Source organism: Suillus subaureus, assembly GCF_016647635.1.
Source record: "Suillus subaureus strain MN1 chromosome Unknown BJ212scaffold_35, whole genome shotgun sequence".
Taxonomy (NCBI): Eukaryota; Fungi; Basidiomycota; class Agaricomycetes; order Boletales; family Suillaceae; genus Suillus; species Suillus subaureus.
The window spans coordinates 453,476-477,126 of record NW_024538591.1 but is presented as its reverse complement, the minus strand read 5'-3'; the positions used below and the strand labels follow the sequence as shown (position 1 = coordinate 477,126).

The window sequence follows — 23,651 nt, the reverse complement described above, 5'->3', positions numbered from 1 at the left end:
TGGATGTTGACTGTCTATTAATGCTACTTACAGTCTGGGACCAGGGGTTTGTAGAGACGCATTTATGTAACTGGGGAGAAGAAATGCTCAATGGCAAGATTGATTGGGTTAAGTGAGCCTGGCACAAGAATCGGAGCATGGCTAAATTTCAACTCCAGCTCACCGGATGATGGGGGGGAAATGGTTTATAATTTCCCCAGCTGAATTGAAGTGTTGATCCTCACCAAACAGTGGGCGGCCAGGTACAAGACGGTTAAATGATCGGAGTTAACTGCATTGGCGGCAACCGTATGCTGGTGGTCAACAGCCTACCAAACTTGACTGGTTCAGTGGTGTATGTGCGCACAATAACGACCACATTGTTGCCCTGTCAAGGTACCAACGGCTGTGGCTCTTGACTGATGCGACGGAGCTGTTTGTAGGAACAGCATTGATCCTGACTGAGTGCCGTGAACATTCCACCTCGTGCTGTGCGCGTTGTGACAGCCTGTGAAATAAGAGACGGTGAACAAGGCACTTGTTGCGGAAGCACCATACGGGGTGTTGTAAGCCTGCTTACGCGAACCTCTTGGAGCGGCCGGGTGGATAACTTGTTTCGACATAAACGCGTGGTCAATCATACATTACAAGGCGATGCAAATTCACGACAGACATCGTTAAAGAACCCGCGCATCAATCCTGCACGTTCTGGTTGCAGCTGCAATCGTGATTAAGTGTGATTGCGGACGCAACAGAGACAAGTGTGACAGCGTGCGTACATGTCGCGCCACGATCATCATGTATGGCACTAGGAATTGAATACACGTGCCTACCCGGGCAGCACTGCATTTAAATTGATGATGTTGTGCTCCCCTGTCGATGAGAGAAGACTAGCAGCAGGTACAAATGATCAGATCACTGTATGGATGCAGCAAGCGGAAAAGAGTTGTGTTGAAACTGACACAGTAGGCATAGGAAGTTGCACATTCACTCTAGATGGTCACCGTCTCGTCAGTGGAAACAACATTCGAATCTCAAGCTGGGGACTCATCATTGACCAGTTTGACGCGCATGCCGAACCCTTTCAATCGGTACCCTACTTACCTTTAACCCGATTATCATGGTCACGTTCGAACTCCCTATTTTGTCTGGCTGGCTTTTTCGGAGGATAGGCAGCTTTCGTGACTGGCCGTGAAGACTTCATCGTATAGTAAGTATGATCAGTTCCTCAGAGCAAATTAGAGGAGTCTGAAGGAGATGTGCAAAATGCTCCCGTACTGTCTTGCTAGTTAGTCCCAGTGAGAAGTGGATATTGGGTGTACCCACGCAGAGCTTGTTAAGTATCGGTGTCACGAAATATTGTCAGAACTTGGCAGATCGACCGTTTTTGGGGCCTTTGAGCTTCTAGGGAAAACGAGGCTAGTCAAGCTATGCGAGTACACTAGCTTAGCCGGTATTTACCAAGTTTTGTTGTTGTAGCACAATTCGAGTCAAAACTAGTCAAATCGAGCGAGACAAGCTATGCGTGCAATCCAGCGTGGGTCGAATCATAATATACATGCACATCTAGTACGAAAAAACAGCGAGCAGAGCAACAAAACGACGGCAGAACTGGACAGCAATAATGACAGTGATAAGAGACATGACAGCAATGATGGTGTAAGTTATGCCTGGGAGTGACTGTTGTTGACCACGCTACTGGTAGCGCACTCGATAGCGCTTGCTTTAGCCTATGCGAGAATATAGTTAGTATCAGCGTCGTCTCATCAGTACTGTACGAGGGTATACCCGTTTGATTTGCTCGACCTGATCAACAAATGGCTACCGCGGGGAAGTAAGAATATGACTCGGCGCTAACATGAACTGATATACATACCTTTCGCATCTCTTCGGACAGATTGTCCCAGTATGCAGCAAATTCACCAACGGTAACGACTCTTCCTTTATTTTGTTCTTTGTATGCGATAGCACAGAGGTTTCTACAGCGGCAGATAACATTGAGAGTGCGATCCATTGTAACATAGCACGCAAAAAGTGAACACACCTAGCAGTATTTGATTTGGTGGGACGCAGTGCAGCGTTCAGGTTTAATTCTCTTTTCTTCTTTGGATTGCCGATCAATGGCGGCATACTGGCAGCAGGTGGTTGCATTCCGGGTCCAACTCGTTGTGTCATAGGAATATCTGCAAGTGTCACGTTAGCGAAAGCGGGGATGATCGGTCCAGTAACGGGAGTCTTCAATGATGATGCAAGGTTCTCAAGAAGACTGTGGAATGAGACAGAAGACAGCGGCAATGTGGGGGCAACCTCAGGCACAGAATGAGTCACATTCGAGTCAGTTAGGAATGTGTTGGATTTGACAGTGCTGTCGATACGAGTGTCAATGATACTATCGTAGTTGTTCGCTGGTTCGACTATTGTAAGTGAACTTGGCTCGAGGGAGACAATATCCGCATTGGAATCAGTCGATGCGTGTTGATCTGCAGCTTGAGTGCGTGTCAGTGGACTGATGATCTATTGATATTTTAGCAAATGATGTGACGATAATAAGGGAGTCTGGGATCTTACTTGTATAGCGCGATTATTTTCAGCCATCAATGAAGATGGGAGAGACGAAACTCGTTGAATGGCCGAGCGAGGATTGTCAATGTCGACTTGTGTCTTCTTAGGTTGCCGACTACCAGAAGTGAAAATTGTAAGGGAAGGTGGGCGTTTGGATTTGGAAGAGCTCGTCCTCTGAAATGGGGCTGTACTACCACTTTCAATCTTGATGTCCAGAGCAGATTCAACCTTCACAGGTTCTATTTTGATACCAGGATCCTCTTCGGGCTTTCCGCTCTAAGCAGGGAAATAGGTTGTTGCGAATTGACGTGCCTTCCAGTCATGCGCGCAGTACCAGAACTCGGAGAAACGTGCACGCATGTGACGATAAAAAAAAGATTGGCCAAAGGTGTCGGTCTTGGTCCATGTTGTCCCACAGTGTCCGTAAATTTTCATGGTCGTCCATGCTGCGCGTGCTTCATTACGCATCGTCTCTTGATCCTCTGCTGATGCCACGCTGCCGTCCTTTTGAACTAGGTAGTGACATGGCCCCGGGCCCAAGTTATCGTCCACGTTGAGTGCTTCAAGGACACCACAGTTCTTCTTCTTCTCGTTGGTCCAGTCCACCTTTCGATAGAAGACCTTCTGTGCCAGTGGCTGGTCGATTGTCAGTTCATCAAGCAGGGGGTATGGGTCGATGTTCATAACAAGAGCAAGAACTGGGTCCGAGTTGTGGGTACTGTCATGCCGGCGCTTCGATGAGCCTGCATCAAGACGCTCAAGGAGTTGCTGGTATGACTCGCTGGAGAATCGTTAAAAGTGTCGGGATTTTAATTAAAAGACTTACGAAGCAGATCGTAGTTCGCCTTCAAGAGAAGCAACCTTGCCTTCTAGCTTGCATGAATCTTTGGTCAGTGTGACTATACGTGCCTCGAGAGACAGTTTGTCTTCCGCAAGAGATCACATTCGAGTCTGCATGATATTGAAGTCATTGATAGAGACTGTTCGAACCTGTTTTTATGGTTATGTGCTGACTATATGCGCATCAAATGAAGTGTGACATTTACCTCTGGGCTCATGCTGCTCTTAGAAGACGAGGGGGAAAACCCATCAAGCAGGGAATATCCGCTAGAGGAGGACATTTCAGAAGAGGACTCGGACATAGTGACTGGATATCGGATGGTAAGTGGGACGAAGCAAGGACATGATGACAATATACAAAGTTCCATCTGGGGTGCTTAGTCAACCAACCCCACAGCGAGCCCATGTGATATACTTCTTTGCAAGTACAGATGCTTGTATTATCATTATTGCTGGTCTACTATTTGCTCGTCCTCTTCTAAGTACCCACCAAGGTAAGTCACATCTGCACCGGGCTTTTCAACCATATAGAACCGGTCCTCATCATTGAGTTTATGCGGGACCATGGCAACAACAGAATGAATTGATTTGACATTCACGACGATCGTGCCAGCATCGCCAAGGTATTGGCAGGATATGAAAGTTGTGTGAGGCTGTCGAAGGAGCTCCTGGTGAGGGAGAGAGAACAGTTTGATAACTGCAAGAGCTTCGACAGGCCTTGTGTGGTCAATACGACACTCGATATAATATTGCACTTCGCCAACTCTGGGTTTGCCATCGAGCATGATCTAAATATGATTGTAATTAGACGAGAATTCATGAAACTAGAGAAGAGAACCCATACCTTGACATTTCGTGACTGTCTGGCATTGAAATGTGTTTCTTTCCAAAGAGAACGGGCAATTTGTCCATTTGGGAGCTGTAGACGAGCCCACCGACAAACACGAATGGTGCCATCATTTGAAAACTGTTGAAGGATGGGCGAATCGAAGCAGGTACGTTTGATGTAGTCTCGAATAGCCCACCCTTCATGAACAGTTGTTGCACGGCTTGTCCAATCTTGGCACTTCAATAATGCGTATCCACTTCCGAGATCTTTTGCAAAGCAGGGAAGGTGTTTCGTGTCGCTGGTGTCAAGCGAGGGTATGATGGATTTCAAAGCATTGATTTGTGCGCGGCGGATTGCACGCTGACCAAGGTTTGCATATGGGTTAGAAGGTTGCTGAATTTCTTCGATGAGGTTGCCAATCGTATGCTCCATCGTCCATTGAGAAGCGCAAATAAGGGGGCCCTTTGTTTCCACTTCATGTCCGTAATGATCAATAGCATGAACACTTTGCCATACAAAGTGGATGCGAGTAGGGAGACGCTGATAATAGATCATTTCGAACTCTTTTGACCAGTCAAGGAACAATCTGTTGGCTAGACAGAGCTTGTCGCATGAGATTGAGTGCTGGGAGATGATACGGACAGCATGAACAAGCCTGCAAAAATGTTCCCATATATCATCTGGCAAACGCTTATACAACACTGCTGGTCCAAGTCCATAGAGGAAGAGCCAGAATTCCCATGCCTTATACCCGCTATTAATCTTCTCAGCGATGTTGCGTGGGACACGATCAAACGAGCCAGGGAGGTAGGGACGTGTATCTGCAACATCCTTTCCAAGGGCTTTCCAGGTGTTTCCCGTCAAAGACGCCCAGTACCATGATGCCTTTGTGTCTGGTGGCTCACATTCTATGGTCCCACGCCAGAGTTTGAGGAGCAGATTGGGGAGGTTGAGCAAGAGAAGGTGCATTATGTCAGAACCAAAACACTTCGGAATTCCAAGTGTTCGTTCAGCAGGAAAGCCGAGGAATATGGAGGGTTTTGAGATGCCGGTCTCAAGTCGGCGTTGTTTGTACTCTGTCTCATTGGATGATTGCAGGACATAGATCAGATTGTTCCAATACATCTCCGCAGATGCACCCCGAATGTCGTTGACATTGACGTCAGGATGACTGCAGCCGGCGACGTTGTAATCGTGTGGTTTCAGCAGCACAGGATAGTAGTGTGTGCAGCCCATTTTGTGTCGTCCTCTGAGCCCACAGTATAAACGACAACCGTTTTTTCCATGGTGTCCAACAAAACCATTCAGGTAAGCAAGTCCAGGTCCGTCGGCTGTACCAAGTGCAAGGAACGGAAACGACAAATAATTGATGTTACGAGAGGCATCCCATATTTTGAGGCCTTCCAACAATCCGATTCCTTGCATTGGTAGAGCTGAGCACCATCGATCGACATCATAAGAACAACGTCCGTGTCCTTGATTTTACCCTCTTGCACCGCATTAATGTAGTCGGATCCATCAAGGAAATCCTCATACACATGGACCTTGCCCTCATTTCGCTCCAACTCTTCGAATATTTTCCGAGTTTGAGCTTCGCGGTACTGCATATCAATGGCGCTCTGAGGATCACGAAACATAGCCTGGAGTTGTGGGCCGATGGGAACAGTTGGAAACTGCTTGCATGCGACTTTCTTCTTGCCACTACTTTGCGCAAGAATGAGCTGGTCATAGCGTGAAGAGCCACATATCGGACAAGACTCGAGGTGCGCAAATTGACCTGTGAAACCGATGCACAAATTGAAGCACATATCATGCATCATACCAGAGACGCCACTCAGCTGTTCGACAGCTTGCTTGGCTTGGTAGAGCGTTGGGAAGTCTTCGATATCTTTGGATTCCATCGAAACTTCGCGCGCTGCTTCATAGTCCTTCTCCGCATGCGACAGTTTAAGATAGAGCTTAACAGCAGCCTTAAGATCAGGGTCTTCATCGAGAGAAAGTTGGTGTTGCGGAGGATTTCGAATGCGTTCCACAGCTGCAGCATTAAGTCCAGATTCAGGGTCATCCAGGGAAGCATTGGCGAGTCCGAAAATAAAGGTTAATGAAATACGCAAGTTGTCGAGGGTGACATTCACGTAGACATCATTTGCAAGTGTCTCCTCATCTGCATCAAGGGGAGGTGGGACATCAAAGTGCGGAAGTGTGGGAGGTTCGTCTCGATTAACAATATCATCCTCATTGGGGATTTCTTCCACAGTCGGCCTGTGTGGACTCGATGGTTGTGGTAAGTGAAACTCTTTGTTTCCTGTGTCAAAATCAAGATTCTGTCAATGCATATTTAGTTAATCTAGAGTGAAAAGGCAGAATATCGGGCGCACTGATTGAGAGGAGGGACCTGCAGAGTGGCTCGTGTCGGCTGCGCAGCTAAGAAGAGCACTTGGGGGAATATTTGCACGACTTGCACTAATGCGGCCTTCATCGTTGGCCCCGGATGGCTCAGGGTCAGAGTCACGAGCATCTCCTTGCTCTGTCTCACCCTCTTCTTCATCAGAAGAGATCTGGTCGTTGAGAGAACGTGCTGCACGAGCTGCTGCAGCCTTTGGATTATTCCTCCTCGACCTGTGACAGAGCCATGTTGATTTGCTGACATGAGTGAGAAGGTATTCGTGATCAGCGCAATCACAGTAGTAGTCTTTCTTGGAACGGGGCATTTTGCAAGTTGTTGGCACGAGAGCGTGTTTGTGTTTTACAGACAGAGGGCCACAACAGCACGACACGATGGGAGACACAGACCCAGGAGAGGATGAGATACTCTAGATGCAAAGCCAAGGATGCATACTATTGCGTCCAAAACTTCGCATCTATTGTAGCTTGATTGTAGCGCTTCATCAAAACACTGCGTTACAGGCTTTACAGCTTGCTTTACATGTAACAGATGTTGTTGCAGTCTTTGCAGTGTGCATTACAGGTACAACAACTGCTTACATCATATTACACTCTGGATTTGCCACGATTTCAGGCGGTGTCACGCTGGGCTAATATTCACACAGGTACAACCGATTGTCGATTCTCACTGGGAGTTAGTAGTTAGTCGATTTTGCCCTCTCTTCGCCCCCACACAATATTATGTAATAGATCTTAGACATGCTTTTTGTAATAATTTTGTTCATTAATGGACCTGCCAGTGTAATTGCTGTTCAACGAAAACACAATACTTGGACTGGCACCACTACTCTCGTATCCCTTGAATGAGATCCACTCGAGCCCTCTTGTTTATGGGCCAGTGGCCGCTTGAACTTAATTCACGGACAGGCCAGGATGCTTCTACCCACCCTCCGCTGGCAATCCAACGTCCCCTCAGGGACCCTGTAACCGTCAGGAAATTGACATTATACCCTTACTCATCATCACTCGTCTAGATTTTACGAGCGTCGTTCCAGCCTCAGTTTTCTTTTTTCTTTTGAGTGGGTGGGGGCGGGGTAGGTGACCGTCTTGTGAAAGAAGCGAAATTTGGAGAGTTATCTGTTCACCGTGTCACGTCGCAGGTGAAGTTCTTCTTTTCCTTCCTTATTAACGCCGGACATTTGATAAAGGTTAAATATGTGCATCATATAGGAAGTATCGTTCTTCAGTGAAGCTCCATGGTGATTGATACTCTCTAGAAGTATCAAGGAGGAATGTGTATTCATTTGGTGCGCGCAACAACTTCCTGCCGGTTTGCGGGTGTCAAGATGATGCGCCGCTATAATCACTACCATGCAGAGCAGCTGATCTTTCGAGCCGGAACGCCAGAGCGCCACTTTTTGCAATTTACCATCTTTCGCTGTTGCCTCCATTCGACTTTGAAATCCACACCTCCATTCGGTCACCTTGTGGGGTCAGGCCTTCAGGTACGAAAATATAGAGCTCGTTCCAATGACTTAGTACTTATGATTCGGATGCAGTGCGCAGCTTCGCTACAGGATGTCATTTAACTTCGGTAGGCACACAATCTTGCTCAAGCCGTTGCGCCCTATGAAATTTCAGTGTTGCTCTACTAGTTTCCTTGTCTGTCAACGTAGATATCATTGACACCACTCTACATTGTATTTCTGTGCTAAAACTGCCGGGTGGTGATATAGGTGACCCCCTAGCAGCATGAACGTTGTCAATTTTTCCATTTACTGACACCAGTCCATCGAGCATGACCCAGGTCTCAAACGTTGCTAGTTGACTGCTGCTAATCGATTTCGTTCGTCTTGTCAGCTTTTATAGCGAAAAGTCAATTTATCATGTTGGTGATGTCTCACTCAGTCTTGAGTCTGACTGTTGTTTTGCAGATGCAGGCACTATTGCCGTGCTATACGGCCGTGGTGAACAAATTAGTACTTATCGAGGGGACTGTTGATACCACGATAGTCACCGCCAGCACTGACATTTGGGTACGCTGACAACATTACTGGATCAGCTATCTCTAATAATCCGTTTATAATTTGAGTCATCCGGCGGTGACGCATAGCACGGGGGACACTGCAGTGTGGATCGTTCGCCCTGACTTTAATGGCGGTTTCCTATGGGAGGGGATGTACGACTCTCGTTGGGGTTTACTTATTTGGAGTTTTATCATCCCCCACACTCTCAATGCTCTTTCTGTCCTTGCTTCATCGTGACATTAATCAGGCTCAAGCCTGCACAAACTCCGTCAGAGTGGTTAGGACCTACCACTAAGAGAGGCCCCGCTGAGTATTCGCTTTGTACGTCGACTCTGATAGCATACTACGTAAAGCGGTGAACTTGAATAGTTTCTGAACGTGCACGCGATGGCGAACATGAAATTATCCCAGTGAATCTTAATGTTACATGTGCATGTGACAGGCGTGTTTGTGACAGTGTCGCGTTCAAGTACCACTTAGATTTGGCAAGCAATTGCCAGTGAGACCAATAGTATTTCAAGTTGGCTCGGTCAATATGCCCCTCATCCGCATAGAAGTGAGCGATTTCAAGTCTTATCGGTGCGCCCATATAATACTTTGTCAAGGACTAATCTATAGATCTATTTACCGGGTCTGCTCATTCTTTTCCAGGGGCCACCAAGTCATCGGACCATTCAAGAACTTCACCTCCGTTATCGGCCCCAATGGCGCTGGAAAATCAAATCTCATGGATGCAATCTCTTTTGTGCTTGGTGTAAAGAGTGCGCAGCTGCGCAGTAGCCAGCTGAAAGATCTCGTCTACCGTGGGCGCCGGCTCGCCAAAGGCCCCTTGGATGGCTCTGAGGCCACGCAGGACCAGGAAGACGATGATAATAGTGATGGCGAGGGCGAGGGGACTGCCAAGAAGGCATGGGTGCTTGCAGTGTTTCAGGACGAAAAGAGAAAGGAGTGGTTATTTCAACGAACGTATGTTCTACTTGGTTTGGGTTACCCGAGACTTCTGACTGCTATTTTATATGCAGCATATCGACCACCGGAGCATCTGAATACCGTCTCAACAACAAGGTCGTCACATACTCTGCGTACAATGCCGCCCTGACGTCCCACAATATACTTGTCAAAGCCAAGAACTTCCTCGTCTTCCAGGGTGATGTCGAGGCTGTTGCGTCTCAGTCTCCTAAGGAGCTTTCCCGCCTCATAGAGCAAATTTCAGGTTCTCTTGAGCTTGCCCCAGAATATGAAAAAGCAAAGGATGCTCAAGAACGCGCAACAGAGAACGCGACCTTCAACTTCACGAAGAGGAGAGGGATCGCGGGCGAAATAAAACAGTACAAGGAACAAAAGGGCGAAGCAGAGCGATTTGAGAGCTTGTGCGATCAAAAGGTGGGCCTGCGTTACCATTCTTTTCGATACAATACTGATGCGTTCCCAGGATGACCTTATCTTGAAACGCATTCTTTATAAGCTTTTTCACATCGAAGAGGCACTCGAAGCGAATGCCCGTGACATTCAAACAAAGTCGAAGGCCCTCGCTGGCTTACGTGCAGAGCATGGAGAACACGAGAAGGCTCTTGAGGGTGTGCGTGCAGAGCAAGCAAGGGCCCGCACAGCAGTCGTACGAGAAGAGAAGAAAGTCAAGAAGGCCGAAAAGGCGTTAGAAGCCAAGGTCGGCTCATTTTACTGTTTACTACTTAACCGACTTTAACGAGTAGTAGGAACCTGAGCTAGTAGAGGTTGACGCCCAGATCAAGCACTCGTCCAGAAAGCTGCAAAATTCACTGAAGATACGGGAGCAGGTTGGCAGTGATGCTGAACGTCAGCAGGCTAAGCTCCACTCGCTCAGGCGAGATCTTTCCGATGCTAGGCAGGCTGCAGATGAGGCTGCAGGTGAGCCATCTCTAGATGCATTGTATTCCATTGTTTTATAGTCTTCATATGCAGAGGCCCACAGACGTGCATCTCAACATAACACTTCCCTCAGCGAGAACAGTCTAGCGGAATATCGCTCACTGTGAGTCACGCACGTAAGTGTATGTTTCGCAGTGTTAATGGTACAAACAGAAAAGCATCAGCCAGCGTCCTCGCCGTTTCTGAGCGTCAAGCCCTGGAGACCCTCAGTCGAGACGAAAAGATAGCGTCCCGCACGCTTACTCAAACGAGGGCCAAAGATGAAGAGTTGCAACGGAACCAGGAAAGACTGCGCAGCGACGAGCAAACTCAGAGGGCCAGCAAGTCCGAGGTACGTCTTTTTCCGAGATCAATGTATCCCACCTGTTCATTGTATTCTCAAAGCTTGAGGAAAAGCTTGCTACCCTCCAGGGCGATCATGCGCGCTCAAAGCAAGAATACGAAAACCAGCAGAGTGAGCGGACGAGGATCAGGTATTTCTTTCGTCTCCAAGCACTTATCACACGCCATGTCATTGTTATTCCGCAGTCGTCTTGAGACCGAGACGAACGAAAAGCTCGCGGATGTCTATCAGCGTTTGCTCCAAGCAGGCGTCGACAGGAACGAATCCGAGCGCGAGGCAAAGCTTAAGGAGACGCTCGCCAGTTTGCAGCGCATCTTCCCAGGTAAGCGTCGCCTGCCTTGGCCGAGAAGGTCACCACTCATATTTCACAGGCGTCCGTGGGCGCGTGGTCGACCTCTGCAAACCCACTCAGCGCAAGTACGAGACAGCGGTATCCGTCATCCTTGGGCGCAATATCGACGCTGTCGTCGTAGACGAAGAAAAAACTGCCATCGAATGTATCGACGTGCGCTTCTTTACCTTCTGTCATTATTCATTTAAACTAATTTCGAAACATTGTAGTATATGCGCACCCAGCGTGCCGGTCAAGCAACCTTCCTCCCCCTCGACACGATCAGCACCAAGCCCATTAATGATAAGTTCCGCTCATTTGCTAGAGGCGCGCGTCTCGCCGTGGACGTGATCCAATACGAGCCTGCCGTAGAGCGCGCACTGCTCCATGCGTGTGGGAATGCGCTTGTGTGTGATACCATGGACGTTGCGAAGTATGTATGTTGGGAGCGGGGGCAGGAGGTGAAAGGTGGGTTGACATTCGTTTGCGAGAATTTGGACTCCATATTAAGATTTGGATAGCTGTTACATTGGAGGGCACCGTTATCCATAAGAGTGGGCTTATTACTGGTGGGCGCAGTACGCATGGGGGAGGAAAGAAGTGGGAGGAGAAGGACGTGCAAGGTAGGCAGCTCGCCAATCATGGTGTCTCACACTCATTAATCTGTAGGCCTTACCCGTCTTCGTGACAATCTTGTGGCGCAGCTTCAGGAATTGAATCGCTCGAAACCGAGGGGCAAGGCAGACGAAAACGTCATCGCTGAAATCACACGACTAGAGAGTGCTATTGCTGTTGTAAGAGACGATCTGGTACGTTCTTGGAATAGTTGCCTATGGCCTTACAGTAATCTCATCGTTTTATCTGCGTCATTTAGAGCGCCTGCAATTCCCGGTACAGCGGCATCAAAGAGGAGCTAAAGCACGTCGAGCGGGAACTGAAGAAGCTCTCTCCCGAGCTCAAAAAGGTTCGCGCAACTGTGTAGCAGACCCAAATGGAACTGACCATGATTTACAGGCTCAAATTTCACACTCAAAACTCTCTTCGCAAATCGCAGAACTCCAATCTGCGATTGACTCGGCTGAAGACGGTGTATTTGCCTCGTTTTGCTCCCAGATAGGCATCAAAAATGTTCGAGAGTATGAGGAGCGTCAGTTGAAAGTCGCCGAAGAGGAGAGCCAAGCGCGACTTAGATTCGATCAGCAGGTTGCGAGGCTAACGCACCAGTGAGTTTTAGTTTTGCGCAGTTTTAAGGCTGACTGACATATGTGCGCAGGTCTCAGTTTGAAGAGGAGCAGTTGAAGTTGACACAGTCACGTCTGGTAACGCTGCGGAACGCGGCTGATGACGAGCAACGGAAAGTGGCGGAGCTAGAAGAAAAGAAGCGGACCATTCAAGTTGAGATCACGGAAGCTCAGGAGGGCATCGCACAGCTTAGAGAAATGCTGCAAGACCTTAACGACGTACTCGAAGAGAAGAACAAGCATGTTGACCAAGCCAAAAAGACGCACACGAAAGCTGCCAAGATACTTGACCAGGCTCTCAAAGAAATTGGTCTCAAGGTACGCTGATCGTTTGCTCAGATAGCTCGACCATTTATAAATCATTAATTCATTTTCAGAACGACGAGATTGAGAAGCTGGCACTAGAACGATCTGCGACTTACAGAAAATGCAGGCTCGAGGACATCGAGTTACCTCTACTAGAAGGAAATCTGAAGAACGTCCCAATGGAAGAGGTGAGGCCGTTTATTTGAAAGGTCATGCGCGCATTAATTTCAATTCTCGCTCAGAACCTTCGGGAGGAGGTAGCGATGGACATTGATGATGATGATGATGGAACCCAACAACCACGACAAGCGCAAGATTATGGGATCGAGGTCGACTTTGACTCTTTGACTGAGGAGGAGCGTGCGGTATGTCAGTTTTGACGAAACAGAATTGTGCTTGACTTTCATCACAGGATAATTCTCCTGAGACTACCGCCGAGTTCGATGCACAAATTGCGAAACTCAACGGAGAGATTGAGAGAATGGCACCCAACTTGAAGGCTATCGAAAAGTACGTCGACTCTTATTCTTCAATGACTTAATGGTGATTGTTGGACAGGCTGGACGATGTCGAGGCCAAGCTTGCAGACACAGAGAAAGAAGCTGATAAAGCACGGAAAGACTCAAAAAACGCGCGCGATCAGTTCAACGATGTCAAGCGAAAAAGGTACGTGAATAGCTTTACTTGGAGCGCCATCCTCATCCCAGCAACCAGATGCGAGTTATTCAACAAGGCGTACAACCACATTTCAGATTGTATTGATCAGGTCTATAAAGACCTCACTAAGGGGAAGGCGTCGCCGATGGGAGGCGTCGCATATCTTAGTTTAGAGGATAGTGAGGTGGGTCTTTCGGTGTGTTAGTCCAGGCAATTTCACACTTGTTGATCACAGGAACCCTATAATGCCGGTATCAAATATCATGCCATGCCCCCGATGAAGCGATTCCGCGACATGGAACAACTCTCGGGCGGGGAGAAGACCGTGGCTGCTTTGGCTCTCCTTTTCGCAATACACAGGTTTGGTCTTTTAGTCTTCGCCCCACAACTTTCGTTCTCACTGTGACTCAAGTTATCAACCTGCGCCGTTCTTTGTCCTTGATGAGGTGGACGCTGCTCTGGACAATACCAATGTTGCCAAGATCGCCAACTATATCCGGAGCCAGGCGTCCGACTCCTTCCAGTTCATCGTCATTAGCTTGAAGGGCTCCTTGTATGAGCGTGGTAATTCCCTTGTTGGAATCTATCGTGATCAAGACGTAAACAGCTCTCGTACGCTGACGTTGGATGTAAGTCATTGGTATCCGAATGTGTGCGGGATCAAGTACTCACAGACCTACAGCTGACTCAATACGATGAATAATGGAGTTTTTATCGCTATTTTGCTATCGTGAGCTGCATACGTGTTTACCTGTAGATGTTTTTTTAGCTGCATTTGGCCCATCGATAATTTGTTCAAAGTAACTTCGTAATTTTAGCTGGGCTTGAAGGACGATTCGAATGGCCGGAGTCGTGTTGTCGGGCCAAAGGTCATCAGTTCGTCCCTGGCGAAACTATCCTCACACCATGATCCTTTACCGGGAGGTGCAGGCTAGGGCAACTAGCAGGCTACCAACCATCACTACTGCATGTTGATGCAAATCATCTACAAGCTGCGGATAATGTTACACTCGCTATTTTCGGTGACCATTCCCACTCAAGGTGAGAACAAACCAAGTACTTCAACATTTCTTTTGAGTCAGGCATGCATGCGAACAGCTGTCGTCATTCATTGTGCAGTGAAGGTTTGATTGACTGTCAAGTTATCCGGGAAAATTTACCTTCAACTGTCTCTTCATCAACAACTCTTTCGGGCCGTTACCCACATATCAGTACACTGACTGTAGCTATCAGATCGCCCACCGACATTCTCACAGGTTGAGCATGACATCGACAAACGAAATCCGAGCTTTCACATTATCGCGTCCCGCAATGGACATGAGACTATCTTTCCTGAGTGATATCAAAGAAAGCTTAAAACCACTGAGCAAGAATGACCGTCACGGTACAGAAAGAGCAGCTGTCCTCTGGATAGGATGAGCTCTTCAGATATTGGCCAACGAGCCTGATACACTTGAGAATTTCATCTGTGAATAAAGCTTACACGATACAAGACGACTCGTTACTATCGCGCAGACCACTGCGCTGGAAATGCCGAGAGCCATACGAGTGACAACGAGGAATATCAGGATCGCTTGTAACCATGATGATCTGCGTGATGCTTTAGTCAAGCTAATGTATTGTACCCGCGTAGTTCACCGGCCAGTACTGTAGTTAGGATAAAGCTCGTCCATTGCAGTGCAACGTACATCATCCGACCTGAGAAATCCAGTGCGCAATTAGCCTCAGAGGATCACGACTCGAAAATTTTACGGTACCAAAGCATGTACGTATTCCTCGTTGTTGGTTCGATTGGGAGGATGGCAGTCAGTTAGATGACGTTCAGTACCTCGATCCTTGTGTGCTGTGTTAGAGTCGCGCCTCGATATTGAGAAGTCTGGCACGATGTCAGTGAAGAAACTGCACTCAGAAAAGAAGTATTGGGTCATTAGTCTGTAGAGTTAGCTATGAAGGATGCGAGGATAAAACACCGAAGACGTACCTGTATCTTGACTTAAACACCGACATTCGACTGTGCGACGCACAAACGAACTCCGTCGCAACTCTCATCATGCGCGTGTTGTTTTTGTGTGAAATGAAGTACCTCTGAGTAATCGTTCAATGGAGAGCTGAAGTTATCTCATTAGGTGAGGTTCGCAAGCCAAATCATATCTTCACCAGCCCCTGCGAAACAAGAAAAGTCAGCTATGAGGTGCAAAAGATGCAAGGACACACAAAGCCCATCTATGTGGTACTAGATCGGGACTGAGGTAGGGGTGGTGAAGTGAATGAAGTGGCGAGGGCGGGCTTGACCCTCACCATTGGATTAACAGATAATCAATATCACTGAGACTCATGAGGCGGAATTTAAGCCGAATATAAATGACATCTGCATTTAAGTATGTAATATGAGGCAAGTCTCATACAAAGGTATAGAAAATGAGTGAAGGAGACGCCTCAGTCGACGGTGACAGCCCGACTTCGGAGATCGTTTTTGGCTTCATTGATTTCCTACAGACGACGATCAGCGCACAAGTCCCTCAGAAATATGACCCGTGCTTACCTGCAGCAACTCGTGATAGGCATCGGGACAGTCACGGAATGTAAACACCCCCCAACCGAGACTCCAGAGGGAATACGACCCAAATGACACCAAAAGCCACCACGGAACCTAATGTATGTTATAGGTGCGTAAGCTGAGACGTTCGTTCCGGTCAGCTCATAAAAATGACGCACGACAGGAAGGATATCTTGGGCTACACTGGCGTCAACGAGTGGTATGGGCAGGACCTCAAATAACACCAGTAGATAGATCGAAATAAGGATGGAGGAGTATATTGAGACTCGATGCAAACGAGTCATGATTCGATACAATAGAGTGTCCTTACAAAAAAAGCGGGTTGGCGAATGATTAATGGTGAATGAGGGCTGGTCGTCGTGCTTGACAGTGGTGAGCGTGTTCCAGATCACGTGATTTACTTGAAGCTCAGTTATTATTAATTCTTGGTCATGTATCGCAAACCAACCATGTCTTTACTCTGCAAACGTCCCTCTGCAGGGCTCTTGTCACCATCACCGCTGAAAAGAAGTGTATCTACTTCTCCGTACGGTCGCTCCCATGTTTTCAAGCAACGTCTACCCAAATTACCCAACCCAGTAGTTCCTCATTTCCCTCAGCGTGTCGTTCGTGCGGACGGCTCATCGTACATGCAATGGACCACATCACCGCGTTCACGAATAACCTTGACGCGCGATACAACAAATAACCCTCTTTGGAACGCTACCCAGCGTCTGAGCGGAGCAGTCGGGGAGGGAGGCATAGAAGATGAAGAGCAGGAGGGCACTGGTCGTTTGGGACGCTTCAGAAGAAGGTTTGGGCAGGAAGTCGGTGCGGGAGAGTGGACCGAACTTCAAGAGGGTATTGAGGCTGAAGTAGAACCTCCGCTGAGCAAAAAGCAAAAGGCTGCCCCAAAGAAATGAGTGCGTCGGTGCCTCGTCTCTTCGGCCCTTGTCAAAGGTATGTCTGCCCCTGGAATAATTAAAAAACCTATCTTATTGGTGTTTTTCAGCTCCTCGCATCGGACTGTGTTGCAAGCCTACTTTGGTTGGCGCTTGTCATTTTATCGCTGAGACGCACATTCACACCTTATCAAGCGAATTTAACTATGTTTCGGGTATTGATACCCGTGCCATCAATTTCAAAGTATGTACCGTACGTCTTGGCTGTCCTCGCGAGCAAGCTTTCGAGTTCGTCCCTGCCTAATAATCTCGCATCACTATATCACGCATGTCCGCCTTCATTATTTCATTGAGCTCCTTGCTGTTTGCGTCTTGTCCGATGTCAATATTCCGTGTCTTCTGATTAGTCGGATGTTCGTCGGTAATTCACGGGGTCATGGGAACGCTTATATAATTTCGAGCGCGAGACTCTTCAGTTTGTGACTCAGTACTCATCTCCTCTGTCCAGAACTCCACTTAAGGAGTATACGTCCATCGCTGCCTCCCTACGTTGGCGCTCCCCCCATCGTCACTAGATGCGCCTGGATGAAATCTGTTTCAATTGATAAAGTTCAACATGTTTAATTCGAGCTATCATGGTACTGCCCTTGATATTCGGTCGTTAGACGAGGGCACTCATCTACTACCTACTAACTCATGGTTTGTGACTATATGCATCCATTGTCCATGTTCCTTATGAACACCTTTACTGTTCGTTCGTCGCATAATGTTCCGGAATATACTCAGCATTAAGATAATTGTCCGTTTGATCCATCACAAAAACCGATTGCTCTCCCCCTCCATCCCCTTCGCCATCCTCAGCATCACAACATTCGACGACAGGCTCGAGAACTACGGCAGGTAAGTGAGTCAATAAATATGTGGAAATCACCCGCGTAGAAACAACATACCCCATTCCCAATGAACACTTCTGCCTTCTCTGCAATCGCCATGTCTACTGCCATAGCCACGTGCTTTTGCTCTGCATCGAGCACGATATCAGCACTGCTCACCAAGTCGTCCCACCCATCCTCCTCAAGCGCACTCTTCAGACCATCAAGACTCCATGCCCATTCGTTTGAGAGTACATATACTCGTCTCAGCCCAGGATACTCTCTCCGAATGCCCCTCAACTTTTCCACAACCTGCTTCGTAGACGGCCAGCAGTGATCGAGATAATATGACAACCTTGCATTCGTGTCGTTGACATACGGAGACCGATTGAATCGATCAGGGAGCGATGGATGCTGATTTATACCCATGTAGTCTGCGCCCCACTTTGCGAGGTTCGGACAATGCCGCTTGTAGTCGCCCCTGCGGAGGTGCAGCGCAACCAGCCCAGCAAGTGATTTACGGGAATGTGCATCGTAGAGGTCTTTCGCAGACTCTGGTTGGAGGAGAGCAAAGTTACGCGAAACCGCCGCTTGCACAAGCGGCGACCAAGTGAAGTCAGTCAACATGGGCGATTTAGTCAAGGATTCCCAGAGAGAGAGAATCCGTGGATTTCCGAAGAAGCTTGACGACCTGTCAATCATTCAACTCGGTATTTTGTTGGAGTAGACTTACTGGCTGTCAAAGACATTGTGGGTAGATGAGTCTATTTCTATGCAAGGCTGTTGCACGGATGCGAGCTGATCTACCCACCAATCGATCATGACAACGCCATCCGCATCATTTGGCGCGTTTAGGGAGGTGATGACATATTTTTGGCTTTCAGGACCTCCACAGACTTGCGCGTAGAACTCGGCGCTCACTGCACGGGGTGCATCCGATGCGCTAGGCATTGGCCCTCCTGCGGTTGGCCCCGATATGAGAGCGTTGAATGGTATACGTGCGGGACGCAGAGAGAAGTCATAAATTGTCCATGGGAGTGGTAAATGTGACCATGTATAGTCCTCGAAGACAAATGATACGTTGGACACGTAGGCGAGGTAAGACATCATAATACTGACAAGAACATTTAGCCGCTTATGAGACCTGATGACAATAACCAATACACACGCTTCCTGAAGAACATTATTGAACCCGAAGCCCCACAGGTGACCTGGAAATCGTAGGTACTGCGGCTGATGTCTCGACAAGGAGTGCTGAGGGAGATGGTGTTCGAATGACCTGATATCCTCATAGTTTGGTGGTATTCCCTGACAGATAATGGCAAGTAACAGGAACACAGGGACGAGGGTGACGGAGACCAGGACTTTTCGGAGAGTGAACACGCGGAAGAAGCTACGCCATGAACAAGAATATCGACGACGGTATTTAGTGGCGCGTGGTAGTGCTGAGGGAGATGTCGTTAGGAGGACATACTCTTCCGGTCTGTTGAACGTCCAAGAAAACGCAGCGCGCAGACTGCCGGGCACCCAACCTACAGCCTTCATCGATTGCGCCGCTAGACTTCGTTTATGGCGTGAGACCTGGCGAGACAGTCAAACGGTCACCCTGGAAGTGGGTGGTGCGTCGTAGTGGGAAGGAAGATAAATAGGTGGATGCGGGATCCTCGGGGTAAAGTAATGGTGGAAGTGAGAATGCTGGGTAAAACGTAGAATATGGGAACTATGTTCACTGCCAACACGCACCGCGTGGAGGCCAGTTACACTGGCCGTGTGGTCACGCTGGCCCCGAGTCCTTGCACCCCGGTCCCTAACCAATCTACATCAAGGGAATCATATTTTAAAAATTTAGACGCGCAGTCGACCTGAAGTTAGAGTACGGCAACGTAGGATTTGTTTCCCACTGTCAATCTTGGGGTTGTCTTGACAAACTACTTCACTGAACACTGACAGTTCTTCATTAGCGAGTCGACAGCTGCATGCCTGAGTCCAACTTCCTTTACTTTAATCCACGACAGTCGACAAACACAACCGACTCCAATACCCCACCACAATCTACCACTAGCGTTACTACTGACGCACCCACTCTAACCCCCAGTGGCAGTCAGGTGCGTGTCTTGGCTGCGGACCGGAAGACCAAGCATATTTTTCCCTATACACTATTATCATCTTGCGCAGCAACATTAATATTAATCTCTGAACGCAGACATCCACAATAACGACCATACAGTTATCCGATACCCAGTCTGGTAGCTCCCAGGCTACCAGCATTGGTTTCCCGACATCAAGCAGTACCACACCTCAACCGACGTCCTCTCCTGATGTCGGTACGACTTCTTCTGCTGTTACAACGTGGGTATTTGTGGCATCTTTTTTATTGCAAACCATCTAATGAAATTTTACCTTAACTAGTTCGTCTCAGCCCGAGTTAACTCCATCCTCGTCGCTCATTTCGTCTACAAGTCCAGAAACTTCGAGTTCTGCTCTTACATCTCAGCCTCCTACTTCCACAATCTTGTCTGTACCATCTTCATCCCAAACCCCGACCTCGTCTCCAGCTCCAACTACCACTACCTCCTCATCGCCATCGCCATCGCCATCACCGTCATCTATCTCTCAAAACAAACCGACTCCTACGACCCCAACTGCCACATATGGAGGCCAGACAACGTCGACCATTACCTCATCTTTTGTGACGGTTATAGGTTCATCTTCTATATCAGTATGTGCCTGTTTCACTAGCCCAACACCCTCTTAACACGCCATCAGACCTTCAGTCTCATCCCTACAGTCATCAGCCTACCCTCGAACACCACTACCGGTGAAACAGACCGCACTGCCATTATCGCTAGCTCCGTGATCGGTGGAGGTCTAGTCCTCATCCTCGGTCTCTCTGTATTTTTCTACCGCCAACGTCAGCGCTTCAAACACTTCCACTTCCTCGACGCTATCAACGTGCGCAGACGACAAGCCCGTGCCAGAGCAACACTGCTCGCAGGCGAGGATCTCGAGGACGTTGATCTCGCACGTCCGCCTCCAGGAAGATACTCCGACTATGATGCCCCCTGGGATCCGCGCGATAGCTCGGGGTCAATTAATGATACCGAACGTGGAAAACTTATGGGTTCTGTGGTACACGGTGGGGACGTTGACTTGAGCCACATCGTCGACGACGTCATGGGCCCTTCAGCATCAGGCGTGCACTACTCACAAAATTCCCTATCATCTTCTTATCACGACTTATCAGGATACGAGTCTACGCCTCAAACAAGAGAGAGACCCAACGCATCGCAAATTGCATTAATAGAAGCTGCGGGGTTGAGTACCACGGGAGGTCCCGGCATGCAACCTACACGTCCTAGTCCACTTGGGAACAATGATCCTGTTGTTACAGGTGGCGGTAATACCCTGTGACAATGATGTCCCCTGCGCCTGTCCATCTATATATTTTTACTTGTTGTACAGCATGTAACGTGCTGCGATCAAGGTGGGTATACGGAACCCCTCATATCTGATCGGCCAACCCTACATGACCCGATCTTACTATCAGATGACAATGTTCCTTATATGTGCTGATCTTCACCCATACATAATTCTTGTTGTTTCACTTCGTCGCATATATACTATTACTTACTGCTACTGTGGTCGTTCATTTTTTATCGGCACTGGACATGGATACTTCCCATACCTGCTAGTGGTGTCAGTTATACTCATATCACGGACTTGTTGCGGACTTCGTTCTTAGATTCTTTGGTTCCCTCGTTATGCACTCCTAGCAATGGATGCTGCTAATCACGCATTTTGATTTTCAACTTCTCTCTTATAACAATTAAGACGTGATCAATGAAAGTCAAACCAAGCTTTGAGTACTCACTCCACCTGCGAGCATTGTTATCTGGTCTATATAATTTAGGGTACCCATTCGCGTAGCAGCACGAAGTGTCTTCAAACATAAATTCAACAAGTCATATTTCAGGTAACAGAGACAAGCACGAAGTAATGTGACTACGCGTTATCATAATAGATATTCAGTACATTTCTCGACACAATTATAGTAGCAGCTATGCTTGTAACGCCTACAGTTCAATAGTTCGTCCTTGAGACTTCCCTTTCTACACCTTCTCAATTAATAATACAAAGCAAATGTATCTATGACATGTCATCAACCCCACAGTCCGTTTGCAAAAGGTATGACACACTTACAGTTCAATAGTTCGTCTTTGAGACTTCCTTCTCTAACTCCTCTCAATCAATCATACAAAGCAAACATATCTATGACGTGTCATCAGCTCCCTAAACCGTTGCAAAAGGTATGAAATACGAACCAAGTCATGAACGAATGGAAGCCTAGGTAATCACCATGTCGAGGACCCCCACGGCGCAGAGTCCTGTGTGGGTGAGTGAGAAGGATCAGTGTCCCATGGGGAGGAATCCCATGTCGAAGACCCCCATGTCGAGGAATCCTGAACTTGGGTGGGAGTGGGGGAATGAGGAGGATCGGCGCCCCATGAGGGCCCCCATGTCGCGGAATCCCGAGCTTGCGTGGGAGTGGGGGGGCGAGGCAGATCGGCGTCCCATGAGGACCCCCATGTCGTGGAATCCTGAACTTCGTTCGGAATAGGTAAACGAGATGGATCAGCACCCCATGAGGACCCCCATGTCGCGGAATCCTGAACCTCATTGGGAGTGGGGGAGCGAGGATCAGCGCCCCATGAGGACCTCCGTGTCGCAGAATCCTGAACTTCATTTGGAGTGGGGGAGTGAGGAGGAGATGCCATATCAATGTCTTGATATTCATATTCATATAGTTGATGAAAATGTGTAGGAGCGTAAGTCAGCTCGATGGGAGATGGAGATCCCATCTTCCAGTCTTCATCGACCTGGGCCGGCTCAGCAATACTCTCCTTCCTATCACTATTGTCCGCTACAGTATTATTGTCAATTTCAGTTTGTCGGGTCCGCGGAGGCGTCTTGACAGGCTCAATCTGGCGAGCTTCGGTCTGGCCTGGTGATGGTTCTTCTGAGTGTGACAAGGACCTTAGAGAAGAGTTTAAGTCCTCATCTGTATCTGAGCCTGAAGTGGAAGTAACGAGCCTGAGAGTGGCCGTGGGGCGAAGACGAGAAACACCTCTATAGGACATAGCGAATAATAGTATGAGGACTGGGTGTGTGTGAGATGAAGGAGCGTTCAGCGGGAAGAGTCTAATAGTGACCTTGTAGACCCACTCTTTTTAGATGAATCAGAGCTGTGGACTCACTACTTGTGGTTTTCTATAAACATCCGCAGCGGAAGTGCGGCATCAGAGTGATCAATGTCCATGATTGGTGGTACTGATTGTCACAAACTGTGGATTGACCATAGTATTAGAAACACTTGAAGGATTGTGGAATCGAACAGTTGAAGGGGCGGACTCGAAAACATATTGCAGTCACCACCGCGACGGGTCAATAAATTAACTGCCAGTGCAAGCAATACACAGTGGGCGACTACACGAATAGAGTATCAGTATTAGTTTCATGTTACAAGAATGATGAACATCACCAGCCTTCGCTGAAACACCATATAGTATAAAGGTTGGAAGTTGGCCAAAGGCATAGGCTCCGAGTCGATACCGTATCATCATCATGATTATGATGGGCTTAGCTGCCGGAGGAGTTATGACACTTCCAATTCCTCGTTCGACGTCCCGTATATTATTTCACTGCTCGTGAAGTTACCAAGGTGCCACGTTCAATCAAAGGATTTGTATGATAACTTATACTAGTACTTGGCACTTCACGGTCGACCATGATCTTGAGATGGCGTCCGGATTGAAGCTGCTTACGTGGTCATCTCCAACTTACATGAAATTCAATATTAAAACATTAATTGTTGACAACGACCGAAGGCGAGCGGATGATGATTGCGCGATGCATACTTCTTTTCTTAATGTCAC

The 23,651-nt window shown here is 48.0% G+C and overlaps 10 protein-coding genes across 10 annotated transcripts; 4 read left to right on the top strand and 6 right to left on the bottom strand.

Annotated features, from left to right (window-relative positions):
- Positions 1 to 1,695: 1,695 nt before the first annotated feature.
- BJ212DRAFT_622625 (uncharacterized protein) lies at positions 1,696 to 2,718 on the bottom strand. The gene is made up of 4 exons (XM_041343682.1): positions 2,548 to 2,718; positions 2,024 to 2,493; positions 1,856 to 1,958; positions 1,696 to 1,800 (listed from the first exon to the last, which is right to left on the bottom strand). The coding sequence occupies exons 1-4, from the start codon at positions 2,572 to 2,574 to the stop codon at positions 1,732 to 1,734; spliced, it is 669 nt and encodes a 222-aa protein (XP_041189104.1). The 5' UTR covers positions 2,575 to 2,718; the 3' UTR covers positions 1,696 to 1,731.
- Positions 2,696 to 3,389, bottom strand: BJ212DRAFT_622679 (uncharacterized protein). The gene is made up of 2 exons (XM_041343683.1): positions 3,368 to 3,389; positions 2,696 to 3,309 (listed from the first exon to the last, which is right to left on the bottom strand). Exon 2 carries the CDS (start codon positions 3,223 to 3,225, stop codon positions 2,818 to 2,820), a length of 408 nt encoding a protein of 135 aa, XP_041189103.1. The 5' UTR covers positions 3,226 to 3,309; positions 3,368 to 3,389; the 3' UTR covers positions 2,696 to 2,817.
- Positions 3,390 to 3,742: 353 nt separating this feature from the next.
- BJ212DRAFT_1579764 (uncharacterized protein) lies at positions 3,743 to 7,172 on the bottom strand. The gene is made up of 4 exons (XM_041342262.1): positions 6,589 to 7,172; positions 5,697 to 6,534; positions 4,226 to 5,643; positions 3,743 to 4,169 (listed from the first exon to the last, which is right to left on the bottom strand). The coding sequence occupies exons 1-4, from the start codon at positions 6,919 to 6,921 to the stop codon at positions 3,828 to 3,830; spliced, it is 2,931 nt and encodes a 976-aa protein (XP_041189102.1). The 5' UTR covers positions 6,922 to 7,172; the 3' UTR covers positions 3,743 to 3,827.
- A 1,925-nt stretch (positions 7,173 to 9,097) lies between these two features.
- BJ212DRAFT_622550 (uncharacterized protein) lies at positions 9,098 to 10,696 on the top strand. Its single transcript, XM_041343681.1, has 4 exons — positions 9,098 to 10,005; positions 10,055 to 10,288; positions 10,338 to 10,509; positions 10,564 to 10,696. Exons 1-4 carry the CDS (start codon positions 9,532 to 9,534, stop codon positions 10,635 to 10,637), a joined length of 954 nt encoding a protein of 317 aa, XP_041189101.1. The 5' UTR covers positions 9,098 to 9,531; the 3' UTR covers positions 10,638 to 10,696.
- Positions 10,697 to 11,569: 873 nt separating this feature from the next.
- Positions 11,570 to 14,440, top strand: BJ212DRAFT_622521 (P-loop containing nucleoside triphosphate hydrolase protein). The gene is made up of 14 exons (XM_041343680.1): positions 11,570 to 11,672; positions 11,726 to 11,827; positions 11,909 to 12,013; positions 12,079 to 12,168; positions 12,219 to 12,427; positions 12,478 to 12,763; positions 12,823 to 12,939; positions 12,994 to 13,116; positions 13,164 to 13,261; positions 13,310 to 13,417; positions 13,466 to 13,592; positions 13,644 to 13,768; positions 13,821 to 14,037; positions 14,091 to 14,440. Exons 2-14 carry the CDS (start codon positions 11,789 to 11,791, stop codon positions 14,109 to 14,111), a joined length of 1,665 nt encoding a protein of 554 aa, XP_041189100.1. The 5' UTR covers positions 11,570 to 11,672; positions 11,726 to 11,788; the 3' UTR covers positions 14,112 to 14,440.
- Positions 14,441 to 15,844: 1,404 nt separating this feature from the next.
- Positions 15,845 to 16,249, bottom strand: BJ212DRAFT_1279834 (dolichol-phosphate mannosyltransferase subunit 3; the record flags this gene model as incomplete). The annotated part of the gene is made up of 3 exons (XM_041331524.1): positions 15,845 to 15,898; positions 15,951 to 16,058; positions 16,124 to 16,249. The coding sequence occupies 3 exons, from the start codon at positions 16,247 to 16,249 to the stop codon at positions 15,845 to 15,847; spliced, it is 288 nt and encodes a 95-aa protein (XP_041189099.1).
- Positions 16,250 to 16,375: 126 nt separating this feature from the next.
- On the top strand, positions 16,376 to 17,059 carry BJ212DRAFT_622402 (uncharacterized protein). The gene is made up of 2 exons (XM_041343679.1): positions 16,376 to 16,904; positions 16,957 to 17,059. Exon 1 carries the CDS (start codon positions 16,397 to 16,399, stop codon positions 16,865 to 16,867), a length of 471 nt encoding a protein of 156 aa, XP_041189098.1. The 5' UTR covers positions 16,376 to 16,396; the 3' UTR covers positions 16,868 to 16,904; positions 16,957 to 17,059.
- A 600-nt stretch (positions 17,060 to 17,659) lies between these two features.
- On the bottom strand, positions 17,660 to 19,263 carry BJ212DRAFT_1279796 (uncharacterized protein; the record flags this gene model as incomplete). Its single annotated transcript, XM_041331523.1, has 4 exons — positions 17,660 to 17,737; positions 17,797 to 18,400; positions 18,452 to 18,832; positions 18,887 to 19,263. 4 exons carry the CDS (start codon positions 19,261 to 19,263, stop codon positions 17,660 to 17,662), a joined length of 1,440 nt encoding a protein of 479 aa, XP_041189097.1.
- A 362-nt stretch (positions 19,264 to 19,625) lies between these two features.
- Positions 19,626 to 21,495, top strand: BJ212DRAFT_1381019 (uncharacterized protein). Its single transcript, XM_041336642.1, has 4 exons — positions 19,626 to 19,823; positions 19,922 to 20,067; positions 20,128 to 20,437; positions 20,485 to 21,495. Exons 1-4 carry the CDS (start codon positions 19,695 to 19,697, stop codon positions 21,127 to 21,129), a joined length of 1,230 nt encoding a protein of 409 aa, XP_041189096.1. The 5' UTR covers positions 19,626 to 19,694; the 3' UTR covers positions 21,130 to 21,495.
- A 346-nt stretch (positions 21,496 to 21,841) lies between these two features.
- BJ212DRAFT_1381013 (uncharacterized protein) lies at positions 21,842 to 22,878 on the bottom strand. Its single transcript, XM_041336641.1, has 3 exons — positions 22,071 to 22,878; positions 21,919 to 21,987; positions 21,842 to 21,864 (listed from the first exon to the last, which is right to left on the bottom strand). The coding sequence occupies exon 1, from the start codon at positions 22,854 to 22,856 to the stop codon at positions 22,071 to 22,073; it is 786 nt and encodes a 261-aa protein (XP_041189095.1). The 5' UTR covers positions 22,857 to 22,878; the 3' UTR covers positions 21,842 to 21,864; positions 21,919 to 21,987.
- Positions 22,879 to 23,651: the final 773 nt, after the last annotated feature.

Coding starts and splice junctions, on each gene's coding strand:
- BJ212DRAFT_1381019 (XM_041336642.1), top strand. CDS start 19,695: ATGCCTGAGTCCAACTTCCTTTACTTTAATCCACGACAGTCGACAAAC. Junction 20,068..20,127: donor ACTTCTTCTGCTGTTACAAC/GTGGGTATTTGT, acceptor TACCTTAACTAG/TTCGTCTCAGCCCGAGTTAA. Junction 20,438..20,484: donor TAGGTTCATCTTCTATATCA/GTATGTGCCTGT, acceptor ACACGCCATCAG/ACCTTCAGTCTCATCCCTAC.
- BJ212DRAFT_1381013 (XM_041336641.1), bottom strand. CDS start 22,856: ATGTCCTATAGAGGTGTTTCTCGTCTTCGCCCCACGGCCACTCTCAGG.
- BJ212DRAFT_622402 (XM_041343679.1), top strand. CDS start 16,397: ATGTATCGCAAACCAACCATGTCTTTACTCTGCAAACGTCCCTCTGCA.
- BJ212DRAFT_622679 (XM_041343683.1), bottom strand. CDS start 3,225: ATGAACATCGACCCATACCCCCTGCTTGATGAACTGACAATCGACCAG.
- BJ212DRAFT_1579764 (XM_041342262.1), bottom strand. CDS start 6,921: ATGCCCCGTTCCAAGAAAGACTACTACTGTGATTGCGCTGATCACGAA. Junction 5,644..5,696: donor CATTAATGCGGTGCAAGAGG/GTAAAATCAAGG, acceptor GATGGTGCTCAG/CTCTACCAATGCAAGGAATC. Junction 4,170..4,225: donor GACAGTCACGAAATGTCAAG/GTATGGGTTCTC, acceptor AATCATATTTAG/ATCATGCTCGATGGCAAACC.
- BJ212DRAFT_622550 (XM_041343681.1), top strand. CDS start 9,532: ATGGGTGCTTGCAGTGTTTCAGGACGAAAAGAGAAAGGAGTGGTTATT. Junction 10,006..10,054: donor AGAGCTTGTGCGATCAAAAG/GTGGGCCTGCGT, acceptor ATGCGTTCCCAG/GATGACCTTATCTTGAAACG. Junction 10,289..10,337: donor AAAAGGCGTTAGAAGCCAAG/GTCGGCTCATTT, acceptor AACGAGTAGTAG/GAACCTGAGCTAGTAGAGGT.
- BJ212DRAFT_622521 (XM_041343680.1), top strand. CDS start 11,789: ATGGGGGAGGAAAGAAGTGGGAGGAGAAGGACGTGCAAG. Junction 12,764..12,822: donor TCAAAGAAATTGGTCTCAAG/GTACGCTGATCG, acceptor ATTCATTTTCAG/AACGACGAGATTGAGAAGCT. Junction 13,262..13,309: donor AACTTGAAGGCTATCGAAAA/GTACGTCGACTC, acceptor ATTGTTGGACAG/GCTGGACGATGTCGAGGCCA.
- BJ212DRAFT_622625 (XM_041343682.1), bottom strand. CDS start 2,574: ATGGCTGAAAATAATCGCGCTATACAA. Junction 2,494..2,547: donor AAAATAATCGCGCTATACAA/GTAAGATCCCAG, acceptor AAATATCAATAG/ATCATCAGTCCACTGACACG. Junction 1,801..1,855: donor TGTCCGAAGAGATGCGAAAG/GTATGTATATCA, acceptor TCCCCGCGGTAG/CCATTTGTTGATCAGGTCGA.